The 19,139-nt window shown below is 35.2% G+C and overlaps 1 protein-coding gene across 1 annotated transcript; it reads left to right on the forward strand.

Moving 5' to 3' along the window:
- The first annotated feature begins 685 nt into the window (after positions 1 to 685).
- Positions 686 to 2,418, forward strand: LOC129747232 (matrix metalloproteinase-19-like). Its single transcript, XM_055741327.1, has 2 exons — positions 686 to 1,048; positions 1,110 to 2,418. The coding sequence occupies exons 1-2, from the start codon at positions 857 to 859 to the stop codon at positions 2,391 to 2,393; spliced, it is 1,476 nt and encodes a 491-aa protein (XP_055597302.1). The 5' UTR covers positions 686 to 856; the 3' UTR covers positions 2,394 to 2,418.
- The last annotated feature ends 16,721 nt before the right edge of the window (positions 2,419 to 19,139 follow it).

Raw genomic sequence — 19,139 nt, forward strand, 5'->3', positions numbered from 1 at the left:
TTTGATTTGGGACAATTTAATTCGGAAATTTAAATGTGTTACGGAAAAATAACAAAAATAACAAGCTCCCGAGCAAAGGGATATCGGCGCCCGGTGAAAGTGCACATCCATTTTACAACGAGAGAATTGATGGATTCTACTCATTTCAATTCCTGCATCAGATGGACGCAATAGAGCTGGGGAAATGCGATTTGTGGTTGTGGAAAATTCATTGCTTTCGGAATTGAGCTTGGGGAACGGTTCCTAGTGCGTATGGCAATGGTCTTTCTGCCCTGGGATGAGAATATCCAACCAACACGAACGCAACGGTGCAAATGTATCTGCAGCTCTGAAGAGGGCCAATTAAACTAGTTGTTCATTTTATTTGCCGACTTAGGACTAATGCTGAGGGGAAGCTTAAAACCAACTCGATTAGCGCACATGCTGGAACCACCAAGTTGATCATGTTCAATGGTTTTGTGGTACCTGCCTGAAATGATACAGTTTCCCTGACGTCTACAGGGGCCAGTCAAATCTTACGTAATGCAGATCATTTTCGAAGCCCCCACTAGACAAATAATTGTGATTGATAACTACACAATTTGAAATAACCAGAATTAGTCACATCTTCATTATAATTTAATCTACGAAAAAAAAACAAAGCAACGCATCAGGACCCAAACAAACACTTTTTCTCGTTGCGGAATAAAAACACCAAATTTGATAAGGAACAGATTTGAGCACTGCGAGTGTACTGCCAATACGAAACACGAACTGAACATTATTTCATTTCCCATTATTCAAAAACATTTATTTAGCAGCTCCTGCTTACAGAATACGTTAGTTTGCAACGATCATTATCGTTGTGTAGTTAGCGATGAAGCTCCTGCGGACGACGGTTGTTTTCATTATTTTTGGATTATCCCAGCTGAGTCAGAGCTCTGCAGCATACATTGATCCTGGTTCGTTTGTGTTCCCGGACGCCTCTAGAGCACTGGATCAAACAGTAGACGAAGCGGATACAAATGATCCCAGACCGGCTCCAGAAGTTACCAATGAAGATACATCGGTAAGTGATACGAAGCGTTTTTTTAATTAAATTTGTATTACATTTTATGTTTAAATTTTAGAACTTTTTGCAAGATCTAGGATTTTATAACCCGGCAGAGGTCGCAGATAGGCTAGACATGCTAGCTGAAGATCCTGTAAAAGAGGCCTTGAGGAAATTTCAGCAGCGCTATAACCTATCTGATACAGGCATTCTTGACGACGACACAAGGCGTTTGATAGCTGCTCCACGATGCGGGTTGCCTGCGGAGCTCAACGATGGGGAAAAGTGGTCCAAAAAGACTATCACCTATATGATTAATAGTCTTCCTAGAAGTTTGGATCCGTCGGTAGCCAGACAAACGATAAGACAAGCGTTCGACGAGTGGACCAAATATGCTGATTTGAATATTAGAGAGATTAACCAAGGACAAGCCGACATTTATATCAGTGACGAAGGAAGAATTCACAGCAACCGATTAGGAGGAGAATGCCGATTTGATAGAGATACAACAGTAGCACACGCATACTTTCCCGAAATTGGAGATATCCACTATAACGGAGCAAGAAGCTACACCGAAGATGAATTTTTCAGTGCAAACTTACACGAAATGGGACACACTTTGGGCTTGGATCACACAACTTCCCAGTCGTCCATCATGTTTCCCATGCATATAAGGTATCACTCAACGATTCCTACAGAAGATCAAATCTCATTGCAGAGTCTGTACGGTCCGCGAATAAATACTGTTATCGAAACAACAACCCGAAGACCAGTTACAACCTCGAAACCGGCACCCAAATTGTGCTCAATCAACAAAATTGATACAATTTTCAATGACGCTCAAGGGAACACAATTATATTTGCAGGTGAATACTACTTTGAATCGGACGATTGGAACCCTCGAGGACGCTTGATATCGAGCAGATGGTCGGGATTACCCAGTAACATCGACGCTTCCTTCACGTACCATCGCAATGGGAAAACGTTCTTTTTCAAGGGCACCAAACTGTGGGTTTATGCAGACAACCAACTGGAAGCGGGATACCCCAAAGCTATCAGCCAAGAACTTCCGGGTCTACCCAACCACATGGATGCTGCTTATGTAACAAAAGGAGGCAGCATAGTGGCTCTCCGCAATAAACACTACTGGTTCTACAATCCGAAGCTGCGTCCACAGGTTAGCAGCCATTTCCCCCGACTGGTGTACGACTTCAAGAACATGCCGACAAACATTGATGCAGCAATGCGCCACACAGATGGGCAGTTTTACTTTTTCAAGGGGCGTTATTACTACACACTCAACTTGTCCAGCTTTACCGTGAGTGAAGCAATGCCTTTAGAGGATATGTGGTTGCTTTGTTGAGATTGGAAATAAAATAAATACATTTGAAGAGAGAAATAGTTTTAACCCGAAAGAAAATGTGATGAATATCTTTTTACATAAGGATATGCTAAGTATGTTTATTGTTAAACTTTTTTATTCGTATTTTTCTGTGAATTCGTTTCATGGGAATCAATCATGCGCAGTCCTATGCGGAGGGTGACCATCCTCCCCTCCAGGCAAAAAGCCCGTTGAAAAAAAAAGAAAGAAGTTGGAAATTCATAAAAATTTAAAACTTTTCCTAGTTGGTGTTTCCCTAATTAATTTCAGTCAATTTTCCATTGGGGTGATCAATTTTCCAATCGACACTTCAGAAGTGTAGGACTTCTACACGGAGAAAAAAGTAAAGTTTTTCCAATATTCCGCCTATATCAAACTATATTTCTAATTGATTATCGGCCAACTATAAATCTAAAGATTTCGACTATATATATAAAATGGATTATCTGATTGATATTTTGCGTTCAACAATACATATGTGTAATAGATTAAACTATAGTTGTATGATTGATTTTATGCATTCAACTATAAATATAATTGATTCAACTATATTCGCATGATTCATATTGTGCATTCAATAATAATTATAGTACAGTCAACTATAAATATATTTATAATTGGTTTAACTATATATACATATGATAATTTTAATTATATTTCTATGACTGATTGAATGAGCTCAACTTTGGATACTGATGATCCAAGTTTCGATTATTTTGCAATAACAATAATTTTTGTTAGGTTTGCTTTCCATCTGTTTATTTTATTCCAAAAACATCTGTATAAAAAATACAATTGAATTCTTTAAAACACTCTTCACCATTTTTTGTTTATTTTTATACGGTGCCGTAATTTTTCCTTTGGCTCAAAATCCTCATGCCATCGGTATGGGGTGATCCTGCCGAAGGAGCATAACGATAATCTCATGCGTGCATCTAATCGAATCGTTTGTTGTTCTTCCGGGATGATTAGCCATGCTGCCAACGAAAAAAAATTCTTAAAAAAAGTGTAAGAGGCGGAACATACGGAGAAATATGTCAAGCGCCTATGTTCGTCGGATGATTATCTGTTTTCTCACCTTCACTGGGTATCCTCGAAATCGGTTGCCGCCATCATTAGGTGAACCGGAACCAATCAAGCTCTTGTTCCGATCCTGCCTCTTATCCTATACAGACATTTCTAAGTTAGTCATTGAATTTCTAAATGAAGTTTTGGTACTAGCCGAAAAATCCAGCATCCAGCAATTTCTGACAATTGATCCGTTCCATCACGTCCCACCAATGTTCTCGTAACCAAATTGTCGCCGCCATCAGGTATCAGTTTCATTCTGGTGAGCTTCTCCCGGTGATTGAAGAATGTTCTTATGCGTAACTGCCTGTAATCTTACTCTTCTCCAGCAGCGGGAAAAACTGGCTGATGCACTGGTTGTGGTTGGAAGGTGAGACGGTCCCGCCAAAGATGTTTCGTTTAGGAGATGTTCCGTTGCGATTTCTTATTTTACTGCAGAGAATTTTCTACATTCTTACGCAAGAAAACTTAAATGATAGCTAGAATCAACCCAATAGAAAAAAAATCAAAAACCGTGTATAGCTGACACTACCATACTTGTAATTGATTGATTCCAAAAATCAGTCGTACAACTGTAGTTGATTCTATCATATTTACAGTTGATTCAATTATACCATTATGGTTGAATCTATTATATTCATAGTTGATTGCGTAAGGTCAATCAGCCGTTTGTAGTTGAATCTATTATAATTATAGTTGAATGCCAAAAATCTATCATACAACTCAGCACCAACACGTGAAAAGGGTCTAGGTTCATTTATGACGTTTCGAGATAATCGATTTGGAAATTTTGCAATCTTTTTTAAATCGTTAATTAAAATTCACGAGTAATCTTCTTAGTATATATGGTTAAAACGGTGCGTAGGATCATTCTAAATATGTTTTTATCGATATGACGGTGTTATCATGTAAAAATAGCTCGCAATTGTTTATAGACCCTAGCTGGTGTGTGAAATTCGTCTAAATGTTTTATACAACCTTTGTTTTGTACTGTATGTCTCATATGTGTAAATGAGATGGAGAAAAAATTTCCCCTAATTTTTGACAAAGGCTTATGGTTCTCGCTATAGGAGTGAGTGAATAGCTTTCGGCATTCTTCCCCTTTTAATGTTTTGCATCTAGACCGTTTGGTTTGTTGTGGAGTAAAGGGTGTATAAAACAATCTGTGTGAGGATAATGTCGTTTTATGGCTCTAAATTTTATAGATCCTTTGCTCAAACTGCATTATAAATCTTACGAAAACTGAAAAACTAAAAACGGGTTTTGTGTTAAGTAGTGCTTATATTGGGCTATTTGAATCCCTTAAAAACCGGGTTAGGTTACTTTGTCTTTTATACCCTTTTCACATGTTGGTGCTGAATTGTATTTGAATCTATAATATTTACAGTCATACCATTACAGTAGAGTCTATTATATTCATAATTGATTGCGTAAGGTCAATCAGCAGTTTGTAGCCAAGTCTATAATATTTAAAGTTAAATGCGAAAAAATCAATCAGACTTTGATGATTGGTATAACAAGCTGATATAATTGAAACAACTTTCGTCTTTTTCCCCGTGTACAGGCATCTAATTTTCGTATCTTTCTTTTAACATTGTAGTTATAAATTACTGTTAAACCTCTTAAACCCTATTTTTTCGCTGAAAAAATCAAATAAGTTTTATGATAACTTAAAATGGCATTATCCAAAAATTGAATAATCACATGGGCCAAACTTAAATTCAGTAGGTAATTTTTCGGATGCAAACATTTAACATTATTGTTGATTTGTTGTCATTTTTCCAAACCCCGCCTTGAGACATGTTTTACATTTCTTTTATTCTAGGTCCATTTCCAGTTCATGTTAAGGTTTTCTTAGGTGTAGGTAGCATTTGACAATTGCTTGTAAAACAGTTACCATTAGTCTGTATTGTTAGATCGACATATTGTGAATCATTCTGCACAAAAAGTAAGTAAAAATAATAATCGGCTTGAGTTTGATGCCGATTGTAGTAAACTCCGTCCAAAAGCGGGGGTGAGGGAGTTAAAAAAATTCTTTTAAATTTTTTTTTCATAAATTAACAAATTGAAAACGGACATGTATTTATGACATAGAAAGGCAACAAAAATTTATTCAATTATTTTTTTTTCGTTACCTGTAAAAAATGATTTGATGATTAAAAATATGATTAGAATCACTCAAGAAGTTCAAAGATATTCACAACATAAAGTCTAAGCTCACATTTTTCACTAACTATTCAATTTCTTTCTACCATCAATTTTTATTTCTGTATAAGACCCATTTCACGGAGAAGTCACGATTGTTCAGTAAAACTTGTAGAAAAGGTAAACTGAAAAGCGCAACGCCCCTTTTAATTTTTTTTTCTGAAAATTTCTCGTCTCGATTTGTACGTCTTCAATAAACAAAATAACGAAGTAAGTTATGATTAAAAGTGAAGTTTGAAAAAATACTTTTAAAACAGTGTAGAACTGCAGAAACGCAGAGTGGTCGCCTTGAATTTGATTGTTCGACCTTATGGAAAAGATTGATTCAGATAGATGGTCGTAGGATCGATCCACCTAAAAACCAAAGCTTGAGGATCGATCTCTGTCTGATAGATAGATCTTATCCATTTTTAATAAGAACGAGAACTTTTTGTTATAAAAAGAACAGAAGAGAACAAATAATTTCAGAAATGCGTCCCACTTCAATCTTTGGTAGAAATAAATGCATATAAATTGCAGACAAAAATACAATCGACTAAGACCAAGCCAACCAATGCATGGTTGCTAAACCTCGATTCGAGTTCATTCAGCAACATATCTATCAACCCATCATCGCACCAACAGTCGAGAAATAGCATTCGAGCAGTAGGTTGTTACAGGATGCGTTTATGTAGCAACCCGGTAGCAACGCAGCCGGTCGTCACTACCAGAAAATAAACAAACACAAATACCAACCTGGATGGCAATAATGGGTGCGAAAATCAGTAAGTAGATAAAAACGCAACCGATCAAAACATCTAAAATACCGACCGAAATAGCAACGCCCGGTGGGCTTGGTCTAAATGCTAAAAATGGCACTCTTTGTTATTGAATCGGTAATTGAAATTTGGAACCAAATAACTCGACTACGCAAGAAAAAAAATCCAAAGATCGCTTAAAACCGCTATATGTGTCTTGTTTTTCAATCGATTTTTACAAAATTTATAGTTTCAAATATGTTTCACAGGCAATATTCACTTCCAACACTTCAGTTTTCCGTTATTCAAACTCTAAGAGAAAAAAAATCCGAAAAAACATACTTCGAAAAAAGACTGTAAATCAGCAACGGATGCTAAAAAATTTCATTTAGTATCCAAGAAAGCTGAAATTAGAAGCTATACGTTGGACATTAGTATATATTTAAGAAAAAAATTATGATCATGACCACAAAAAATGTAAAATATTGGCGTAAAAATCATACTTTTCAATCAATGAATCGTCAAAATTGTTTAAGTCAAACCAGATAACATTTAAAAAAAAGGATTGGAAAGTTTACGTTATTTGGCGTATTTTTGCGATTTTAGATTTTCAAAATAGGAAACACAGAGTTTTCGAAGAATTTTTAAAGAAAGCCGTCAATTTGCAATTTCTCAGAGTTTTTTGCACTTAAATTTATCATGACATTTTTGTCATTTTTGTCATTATTGTCATTTTTGTCATTTTTGTCATTTTTGTCATTTTTGACATTTTTGTCATTTTTGTCATTTTTGTCATTTTTGTCATTTTTGTCATTTTTGTCATTTTTGTCATTTTTGTCATTTTTGTCATTTTTGTCATTTTTGTCATTTTTGTCATTTTTGTCATTTTTGTCATTTTTGTCATTTTTGTCATTTTTGTCATTTTTGTCATTTTTGTCATTTTTGTCATTTTTGTCATTTTTGTCATTTTTGTCATTTTTGTCATTTTTGTCATTTTTGTCATTTTTGTCATTTTTGTCATTTTTGTCATTTTTGTCATTTTTGTCATTTTTGTCATTTTTGTCATTTTTGTCATTTTTGTCATTTTTGTCATTTTTGTCATTTTTGTCATTTTTGTCATTTTTGTCATTTTTATCATTTTTGTCATTTTTGTCATTTTTGTCATTTTTGTCATTTTTGTCATTTTTGTCATTTTTGTCATTTTTGTCATTTTTGTCATTTTTGTCATTTTTGTCATTTTTGTCATTTTTGTCATTTTTGTCATTTTTGTCATTTTTGTCATTTTTGTCATTTTTGTCATTTTTGTCATTTTTGTCATTTTTGTCATTTTTGTCATTTTTGTCATTTTTGTCATTTTTGTCATTTTTGTCATTTTTGTCATTTTTGTCATTTTTGTCATTTTTGTCATTTTTGTCATTTTTGTCATTTTTGTCATTTTTGTCATTTTTGTCATTTTTGTCATTTTTGTCATTTTTGTCATTTTTGTCATTTTTGTCATTTTTGTCATTTTTGTCATTTTTGTCATTTTTGTCATTTTTGTCATTTTTGTCATTTTTGTCATTTTTGTCATTTTTGTCATTTTTGTCATTTTTGTCATTTTTGTCATTTTTGTCATTTTTGTCATTTTTGTCATTTTTGTCATTTTTGTCATTTTTGTCATTTTTGTCATTTTTGTCATTTTTGTCATTTTTGTCATTTTTGTCATTTTTGTCATTTTTGTCATTTTTGTCATTTTTGTCATTTTTGTCATTTTTGTCATTTTTGTCATTTTTGTCATTTTTGTCATTTTTGTCATTTTTGTCATTTTTGTCATTTTTGTCATTTTTGTCATTTTTGTCATTTTTGTCATTTTTGTCATTTTTGTCATTTTTGTCATTTTTGTCATTTTTGTCATTTTTGTCATTTTTGTCATTTTTGTCATTTTTGTCATTTTTGTCATTTTTGTCATTTTTGTCATTTTTGTCATTTTTGTCATTTTTGTCATTTTTGTCATTTTTGTCATTTTTGTCATTTTTGTCATTTTTGTCATTTTTGTCATTTTTGTCATTTTTGTCATTTTTGTCATTTTTGTCATTTTTGTCATTTTTGTCATTTTTGTCATTTTTGTCATTTTTGTCATTTTTGTCATTTTTGTCATTTTTGTCATTTTTGTCATTTTTGTCATTTTTGTCATTTTTGTCATTTTTGTCATTTTTGTCATTTTTGTCATTTTTGTCATTTTTGTCATTTTTGTCATTTTTGTCATTTTTGTCATTTTTGTCATTTTTGTCATTTTTGTCATTTTTGTCATTTTTGTCATTTTTGTCATTTTTGTCATTTTTGTCATTTTTGTCATTTTTGTCATTTTTGTCATTTTTGTCATTTTTGTCATTTTTGTCATTTTTGTCATTTTTGTCATTTTTGTCATTTTTGTCATTTTTGTCATTTTTGTCATTTTTGTCATTTTTGTCATTTTTGTCATTTTTGTCATTTTTGTCATTTTTGTCATTTTTGTCATTTTTGTCATTTTTGTCATTTTTGTCATTTTTGTCATTTTTGTCATTTTTGTCATTTTTGTCATTTTTGTCATTTTTGTCATTTTTGTCATTTTTGTCATTTTTGTCATTTTTGTCATTTTTGTCATTTTTGTCATTTTTGTCATTTTTGTCATTTTTGTCATTTTTGTCATTTTTGTCATTTTTGTCATTTTTGTCATTTTTGTCATTTTTGTCATTTTTGTCATTTTTGTCATTTTTGTCATTTTTGTCATTTTTGTCATTTTTGTCATTTTTGTCATTTTTGTCATTTTTGTCATTTTTGTCATTTTTGTCATTTTTGTCATTTTTGTCATTTTTGTCATTTTTGTCATTTTTGTCATTTTTGTCATTTTTGTCATTTTTGTCATTTTTGTCATTTTTGTCATTTTTGTCATTTTTGTCATTTTTGTCATTTTTGTCATTTTTGTCATTTTTGTCATTTTTGTCATTTTTGTCATTTTTGTCATTTTTGTCATTTTTGTCATTTTTGTCATTTTTGTCATTTTTGTCATTTTTGTCATTTTTGTCATTTTTGTCATTTTTGTCATTTTTGTCATTTTTGTCATTTTTGTCATTTTTGTCATTTTTGTCATTTTTGTCATTTTTGTCATTTTTGTCATTTTTGTCATTTTTGTCATTTTTGTCATTTTTGTCATTTTTGTCATTTTTGTCATTTTTGTCATTTTTGTCATTTTTGTCATTTTTGTCATTTTTGTCATTTTTGTCATTTTTGTCATTTTTGTCATTTTTGTCATTTTTGTCATTTTTGTCATTTTTGTCATTTTTGTCATTTTTGTCATTTTTGTCATTTTTGTCATTTTTGTCATTTTTGTCATTTTTGTCATTTTTGTCATTTTTGTCATTTTTGTCATTTTTGTCATTTTTGTCATTTTTGTCATTTTTGTCATTTTTGTCATTTTTGTCATTTTTGTCATTTTTGTCATTTTTGTCATTTTTGTCATTTTTGTCATTTTTGTCATTTTTGTCATTTTTGTCATTTTTGTCATTTTTGTCATTTTTGTCATTTTTGTCATTTTTGTCATTTTTGTCATTTTTGTCATTTTTGTCATTTTTGTCATTTTTGTCATTTTTGTCATTTTTGTCATTTTTGTCATTTTTGTCATTTTTGTCATTTTTGTCATTTTTGTCATTTTTGTCATTTTTGTCATTTTTGTCATTTTTGTCATTTTTGTCATTTTTGTCATTTTTGTCATTTTGTCATTTTTGTCATTTTTGTCATTTTTGTCATTTTTGTCATTTTTGTCATTTTTGTCATTTTTGTCATTTTTGTCATTTTTGTCATTTTTGTCATTTTTGTCATTTTTGTCATTTTTGTCATTTTTGTCATTTTTGTCATTTTTGTCATTTTTGTCATTTTTGTCATTTTTGTCATTTTTGTCATTTTTGTCATTTTTGTCATTTTTGTCATTTTTGTCATTTTTGTCATTTTTGTCATTTTTGTCATTTTTGTCATTTTTGTCATTTTTGTCATTTTTGTCATTTTTGTCATTTTTGTCATTTTTGTCATTTTTGTCATTTTTGTCATTTTTGTCATTTTTGTCATTTTTGTCATTTTTGTCATTTTTGTCATTTTTGTCATTTTTGTCATTTTTGTCATTTTTGTCATTTTTGTCATTTTTGTCATTTTTGTCATTTTTGTCATTTTTGTCATTTTTGTCATTTTTGTCATTTTTGTCATTTTTGTCATTTTTGTCATTTTTGTCATTTTTGTCATTTTTGTCATTTTTGTCATTTTTGTCATTTTTGTCATTTTTGTCATTTTTGTCATTTTTGTCATTTTTGTCATTTTTGTCATTTTTGTCATTTTTGTCATTTTTGTCATTTTTGTCATTTTTGTCATTTTTGTCATTTTTGTCATTTTTGTCATTTTTGTCATTTTTGTCATTTTTGTCATTTTTGTCATTTTTGTCATTTTTGTCATTTTTGTCATTTTTGTCATTTTTGTCATTTTTGTCATTTTTGTCATTTTTGTCATTTTTGTCATTTTTGTCATTTTTGTCATTTTTGTCATTTTTGTCATTTTTGTCATTTTTGTCATTTTTGTCATTTTTGTCATTTTTGTCATTTTTGTCATTTTTGTCATTTTTGTCATTTTTGTCATTTTTGTCATTTTTGTCATTTTTGTCATTTTTGTCATTTTTGTCATTTTTGTCATTTTTGTCATTTTTGTCATTTTTGTCATTTTTGTCATTTTTGTCATTTTTGTCATTTTTGTCATTTTTGTCATTTTTGTCATTTTTGTCATTTTTGTCATTTTTGTCATTTTTGTCATTTTTGTCATTTTTGTCATTTTTGTCATTTTTGTCATTTTTGTCATTTTTGTCATTTTTGTCATTTTTGTCATTTTTGTCATTTTTGTCATTTTTGTCATTTTTGTCATTTTTGTCATTTTTGTCATTTTTGTCATTTTTGTCATTTTTGTCATTTTTGTCATTTTTGTCATTTTTGTCATTTTTGTCATTTTTGTCATTTTTGTCATTTTTGTCATTTTTGTCATTTTTGTCATTTTTGTCATTTTTGTCATTTTTGTCATTTTTGTCATTTTTGTCATTTTTGTCATTTTTGTCATTTTTGTCATTTTTGTCATTTTTGTCATTTTTGTCATTTTTGTCATTTTTGTCATTTTTGTCATTTTTGTCATTTTTGTCATTTTTGTCATTTTTGTCATTTTTGTCATTTTTGTCATTTTTGTCATTTTTGTCATTTTTGTCATTTTTGTCATTTTTGTCATTTTTGTCATTTTTGTTATTTTTGTCATTTTTGTCATTTTTGTCATTTTTGTCATTTTTGTCATTTTTGTCATTTTTGTCATTTTTGTCATTTTTGTCATTTTTGTCATTTTTGTCATTTTTGTCATTTTTGTCATTTTTTGTCATTTTTATATCGATTCTTACACTTGAATATAAAAAAATATTCGTTCGCTCAGGTGAATTTAATTAAAAATTTTGCAAATAACACAATAAACGACATTAATCATAGCTCAGTTTCTTGAAAGCCATAATTTTATAAGACTGATTATATCCCTTTTTCAGAATATGCAGCACTTCTGAATGCACAGTTACTCAAAATATGTCATATGAATAAGAATTTATACTCATTATATTTTAGTTAATCGTCATACATTTCGGGATGAACCTTTAAATTTCATGATAACCAAACTGTATTTTTATTCTATCTTTAAATAAGGCTCTTACTCCAAAACCAATCCAAAAACAATCGTTGAATAATGAGCATAAAAACTTTTAAAACGGGAGCAATGCAATGGAGGGGAAAATTACGTGACATCAGATGGTCTACGAAAATCGACGACCAACAAACAAGTTTCTATTTTATTGTTTTCCTGGAACAGTGTGGCAAATAAAGTAGGTAGCAACCTACAACTTTTGTGCAGTTGCGATTTTTTTATATCTCATTGGATTCCACTTTGTTGATGATGCATTGAACGGTATCCCCCGGTATTCGCTACTTGGTAAGAGACATTCACAAAGGAAACGGAAGACTGAAAGCTACTGAAGCACCTGTGAATATGTAATACCTCCTAATGGACGTTTCAATCATGGACGGGAACGAGAACGGAAGATTCGTTAGCGACCGAGGCTTAGCTAGCGCACCGGAAAACGAAGTTTAATTCGTTGTCATCGGGAGATTTCTTCAAGGCACGTCGCGTAGATGTAGGTACTAGATACAAAGAACGGGGTCCACCTTTGAACTGACTGTTGGCTGGCAACAACAATAGGGACATCCTACAGTAATTCCGCGAGTGGGTGGATTTCGAACTGAGCATTCTCCAGAGGGTAATTGCACCGACAGCAATTATTCATTTATTACTTTGTAGCCGTTCAAATGCCGAAAAACGAGAGTAAAATAACTGAAACCTACTTACAAAAGTGGAACTTAGCATAAAACATGACACTTCGAGATCTTTTTATGAATGACATTCTAATCGAGATGAAAAGAAGGTATTGATAAGAATATTTGACAAATTGATGCAGTAAACTAAAGGATTTTAAAGTTTTTTATTTCATGATTCTTCTTTAAGCTGTTTTGGATTCCAGTGTACAATCATTTCTGATCATCGACCAAGGATAAAGAGCTTCACTTGATCTTGAAAATAAAAAGAGAAACTAGAAACATGATTGGTATATTAAACCTTTCGAGGTTTTTGCTCGAAAGGGTTTTTATCGAAATTTCATTCTTGTAATAGAAATTTCCCATTATATTACCTTGAAAATTCGCTCGAAATCATCAGCTTTCAATCATCAATTGTATTTCAATCATCATCGACGTCAGATCCTGTCGGGGCGCCAACATCGAGTCGGACCATTATCTGGTGATGGTGAAGATGCGCCCAAAACTCTCCGTAGTGAACAACACGCGAAACCGGCGCCCGCCTCGGTTAAATATCGCACGACTGAAGCAACTTGAGGTCGCGGCAGACTATGCGCAATCGGTCGAAGCAGCGCTGCCGGCAGAGGGCAAGCTTGACGAAGCCCCTCTCGAGGACTGTTGGGATACCATCAAAACAGCCATCAACAGTGCTGCGGAGAACGTCATCGGTTATGTGGAGCGATCTCGACGGAACGACTGGTTCGACGAGGAGTGTAGGAGGGTGATGGACGAAGAGAATGCCGCGCGGGCGGCAGTAGTGCAGAGAGGCACCCGTCGAAATGTGGAAAATCACCGACAGCGGAAGAGGCAGCGAGTCCGACTTTTCGAGGAGAAAAAGCGCCGCCTGGAGGAGGAGGAGATCGAGGAGCTGGAGCAGCTGCATCGTTCCCAAGAAACACGAAAGTTCTATCAGAAACTCAACGCATCCCGCAAAGGCTTCGTGCCGCAAGCCGGAATGTGCCGGGATAAGGACGGGGGTATCCTGACGGACAATCGTGAGGTGATCAAAAGGTGGAAGCAGCACTTCGATGAACACCTGAACGGCGCACATGCAGGAGATCAAGACGGTGGGGGAAGGTACATCGCCGGCGTAGCCAACGACGAAGACGAGCCACTCCCAACGATGAGTGAAGTTAAGGAAGCCATTCGCCAGTTGAATAGAAACAAGTCGGCTGGGAAGGATGGCATCGCAGCTGAACTCATCAAAATGGGCCCGGACAGGTTGGCCGACTGCCTACACCGGTTGATAATCCGGATCTGGGACATAGAACAGCTACCGGAGGAGTGGAAGGAGGGGGTAATATGCCCCATCTACAAGAAGGGCGACAAATTGGACTGTGAGAACTACCGAGCGATCACTGTCCTCAATGCCGCCTACAAAGTGTTGTCCCGAATCCTACTCCGCCGCCTAATGCCACAAGCAAACAGATTCGTGGGAAGTCATCAGGTCGGCTTTATGGAGGGACGGTCTACGACGGACCAGATATTCACATTACGGCAAATCCTCCAAAAATGCCGTGGACACCAAGTCCCTACGCACCATCTATTCATCAACTTCAAAGCCGCATACGACACGATCGACCGTAACGAGCTATGGAAAATCATGGACGAGAACGGCTTTTCCGGGAAGCTGATCAGACTGATCAAGGCGACGATGGATGGAACGCAGTGCTGTGTGCGGATTTCGGGTGAATTGTCGAGTTCATTCGAATCGCGCAGGGGGCTTCGACAAGGTGATGGTCTATCCTGCATGATGTTCAACGTGGCGCTAGAAGGTGTTATTCGACGAGCGGTGGGCGAAATGCGGGGCACGATTTTCAACATATCCAGTCAACTTATCTGCTTTGCCGATGACATTGAAATAGTCGGCAGATCATCTGCGGCGATGGAGGAGATCTACCGCAAACTGAAACGCGAAGCAGGAAGGATTGGGTTGATGATTAATACGTCCAAGACGAAGTACATGCTGGCCTGCGGATCCGAGACCGACCGAACCCGCTTGTCCAGTAATAACAAGGTCACGATCGACGGCGACGAGCTGGAGATAGTCGAAGACTTTGTCTATCTCGGCTCACTGGTGACCGCAGACAATGACACCAGCCGTGAGATCCGGAGGCGAATTATCAGCGGAAGTCGTGCCTACTATGGACTCCACAAGCAACTGCGGTCGAGAAGACTTAAGGCAGAAACACAATACAGCGTCGAACGTCGCGTCGCGTCAGCGTCGCTTTGACATTTCATTTTGGGGATACAATTTTTCATTTGAGCCATCACAATGGTGCGTCGCGTCAGTGACAGCATAGTACTAAAACGCGAGACTTGTTCTAAACAGCAGCGTTCTCCAGCGTCAACGTTTATGTTTTGAAAGAAATCGAAATTCTAGCGCGTCAGCAGGGTTTTAAATATTTCTTTTTGATGTTTTTTTGTCAGTTTGACACAAATATAATGAAAAATAAAATCATAGTAATTTTTTATTCCCGATTTTACAAATTTGATGAATAACATCGTTGATATTTATGTCTCTCATTAAATTTTGATTTACATCATGATGAAATCATAAATAATTGACTCAAACCATAAAAATCCTCCTTTTTTTTCTTTTCTACAATAGTCGGATTCTTCTCTTAATCATAATGATTCGGATATAGAACTCCTACTGTTTCTCGAAAAATATTGGTTTTTTTTGTGCCGAGTTTTATCTTCATAATTTAAAACAAAAAACCTTTTTCAGTGAATGTTGTACTGTCTGCCTTCGGTGCAATCACACTATCCTTTTACCATCGTTCTTAAGCGGCTGTTACCGGTGGAGGGTCTGTCCATCCACATCCGGCAGGAGGATTGAATTTGAGGCTAACCATCGAGCAATGTATCATTGGTTGAAGTCTTCTGCGTTTGGAGGTTCTTATACTACAAACCTTGCCGAGGTGCTGCGTCTGTGGCTGTGATACCGTCACAATCAAAATATCATCAACGGAACTGGTTGGAAATAATCGGCTTCTATTTCGCTTGTCAAATGTATTTCTCCTGAAATAAAAGAATTCCGAAAAACTGAACCGAAAATTTCGACATCCGCCAATGCATCGAATCAAAACAAACTTTCGGTTGCTATGTTTCTTGACGCTGTATTGTGATGCAGAAATCGTCGGTTGCGTCGCGTCAGCGTTTTAGTACTCGACGACGGCGTTGACAGCTGACGCGACGCGACGTTCGACGCTGTATTGTGTTTCTGCCTTTAGCCCTCGCACAAAGTGTAACCTGTATACGACGCTTATTAGACCGGTTGTTCTCTACGGGCACGAGACATGGATATTGCTCGAGGAGGACCTGCGTACACTCGGAGTATTCGAGCGACGAGTGTTAAGAACCATCTTTGGCGGCGTACAGGAGAACGGAATGTGGAGGCGAAGGATGAACCACGAGCTCGCGCGACTCTACGGCGAACCCAGTATCCAGAAGGTGGTGAAGGCTGGCCGGATACGCTGGGCGGGATATGTTGCGAGAATGCCGGACGACTGTCCTGCAAAACAGGTGTTCGCCACGAATCCGGTAGGAACAAGACGAGCAGGGGCGCAACGAGCGAGGTGGTTAGACCAAGTGGAGCGTGATCTGGCGAACGTGGGGTGTCCGAGAAATTGGAGAACGGTTGCCATGGACCGAGTGAATTTTAGGAATTATGTTCGTCAAGTTATGTCGTAAGACGGAATACTATGTAAAAAAAAAAAAATTCAATCAAATTTTTAGCATGAGAACATAATAGGTATATAATGTAAAGTTTCCCTCGTGCATGTCAGAAATGATTCGAAGAAATATTAATTTAATTGAAGAAGAATTGTCAGACATGATTTGACAAAAATGTTTAGGAGCGGAATAGTTTCATAAGTTAGTTATAGGTCATTAAAAGAAAAAAAATTCCTTAAAAAGAATTTCATTGTACGAAACAAAAATCAAGAATGATAATTATCTTTGCGCCACTCGCCTAGCCGTAGGGAATGAACCACCTTTCTCTTCTCCAGAGAAATTCGCAAGTGGGTTTAAAATTCCAAAAAAAGAAATTCGCATGTTTAAGTTGCGGGAAACTTTATCTGCATCTCACTCGGGCGCATGTAACATCATGACAAACAAATAATTAAGTTAAGAAACAGATTTGATACATTTGAAAATAAAAAAAAAGTTTATAAACATCTTCTTCTTCTTTGTATCCTCTATATGACCAGCTGTTCTTTCAGCTAAACTGCTAAAGGTATTTATAACCAACGAATAAACCATTACAATAAAAACGTGTGTCATCCCGGCTTATTGTTCACGTTGGTACATTAATCTTTTGCAATTTCGATTTCAATTTCGAATTTCGATTTATCAACTTAAATAAAAGTGATGTGTTGCAGTGCAGCAATAGTATCTACAGTGTGGTAATGGATGTATAGGAAAAATTTCATAATGGAATTTTACAAACCGACTAAATTTCAGCTTTATTTAGAGGTGCTTTAAAGCGCTCAGAGTTTTTTGTTTTTTACTCAAAAATCATCAAAGGGGTCCCCAGAGGAAATCGGAAAAATCGAAATTTTAATTTTCGATGCCAAATGACTTAAAATGCATAAGACGTCAAAATCTGGTGTTAACAAATTTTCGTCAAAAATCAACTTTAAAATTAAAAAAAAAGCCATTTGACATTAAAATTAAAATATCGATTTTTCCAATCTTCCTTTTCCTCCCTAATGATTTGTGAGGGTGAAAAAACCTTAACTTCGAGCGCCTTGAGGCATCCCTATATCAAGTCCGGTAGGCCTGACATTTTGCATATCTTTATTCTCAATCCTAAAACTTTTACTTAATAACTGCATATCCTATAATAACTGAATATCTCACCTCTACATTCCTTCTCAACTCTATTCTCAATCGAATCTTTTATTTACAGACTTTTGTTTTCTAAAATAATTTTTTTTATTACGAATATTGCATCTCAATTCTACATTCCATTCTCTGCAAAAGATTTTCAAATCTTAAAATTTTATTTAACGTCTGCATATTCATCATCAAATATTCTTCACAAAAGCCTTCCCAATACCAATCGTTTTATTCCACCGGAAGGTCAAATCAAAACGATCAGCCGCAGCAGCCTTTGAAATCTGCACTTTTAATGCCAATCCGTCTTATTCAACCGGAAGGCCAAATCAAAACAAACAGCAGCAGCAGCAGCAGCAGCCTTAAAAATCTGCGCTTTTAATGCCAATCCGTCTTATTCCACCGGAAGGCCAAATCAAAACCATCAGCAGCAGCAGCTTTAAAAATCTGCGCTTTTAATGCCAATCCGTCTTATTCCACCTGAAGGCCATCTCAAAACCAGCAGCAGCAGCAGCCTTAAAAATCTGCGCTTTTAATGCCAATGCGTCTTATTTCACCGAAAGGCCAAATCAATACAATCAGCAGCAGCACCCTTAAAAATCTGCGCTTTTAATGCCAATTCGTCTTATTCCGCCGGAAGGCCAAATCAAAACAAACAGCAGCAGCGCAGCTTTAAAAATCTGCGCTTTTAATTTCAATCCGTCTTATATCACCGGAAAGCAAAATCAAAACAATCAGCAGCAGCAGCCTTAAAAATCTGCGCTTTTAATGCCAATCCGTCTTACTCCACCGGAAGGCCAAATCAAAACAATCAACAGCAGCAGCCTTAAATATCTGCACTATTTGTGCTTGTTCTACCAACCACGCCATTGTCGTGATTTAACGAATCTCAATCAAGAGATTCACTGTAAGCGTCAGATAACACTTCCATCGAGGTTGTAGTGATTTGTCGCGGGTAATTGTAGTTTTTAAATATCGCAGTGAGGGAAAATGATGGGTGATGGTTTTTCCCAAATAATGTAGTCTTCAAAGCCGACGACAGCGCCTCAAACCACCAGTATGCAGCCACGAAGCTTCAACACCTGACAACCAGAGGGCCATTCACGGTAACCCGCGCTGCTTGGTAACCACCCGATCGGTAGCGACGCCCGACAAGTTGACGAAGGCAAAGCGATCGTGTCCGCCATAATGGGGGGGAACGACCTGTACTCGCGGTTCAAGGACGGTCAAAGGCGACTACCTGGTGCTGACTCACTTCCAATAGTACCACAAAACTGCGAAGTGCACAACACATCCAACACATAAAGCCAGCTAAGTGTTAAAAGCCAGACACCAGGTAAGCCATCAGACGCCTAACCGCCATTTTGTTCCCGCTGAAAGACGGAACACTAACGCCGGATTATTATACGGGACCCCTAAGTCTTTGGCCAATACCAACCATTTGGCGGGAC

This window comes from Uranotaenia lowii, chromosome 2 (assembly GCF_029784155.1).
Source record: "Uranotaenia lowii strain MFRU-FL chromosome 2, ASM2978415v1, whole genome shotgun sequence".
In the NCBI taxonomy this organism is placed as follows: domain Eukaryota; kingdom Metazoa; phylum Arthropoda; class Insecta; order Diptera; family Culicidae; genus Uranotaenia; species Uranotaenia lowii.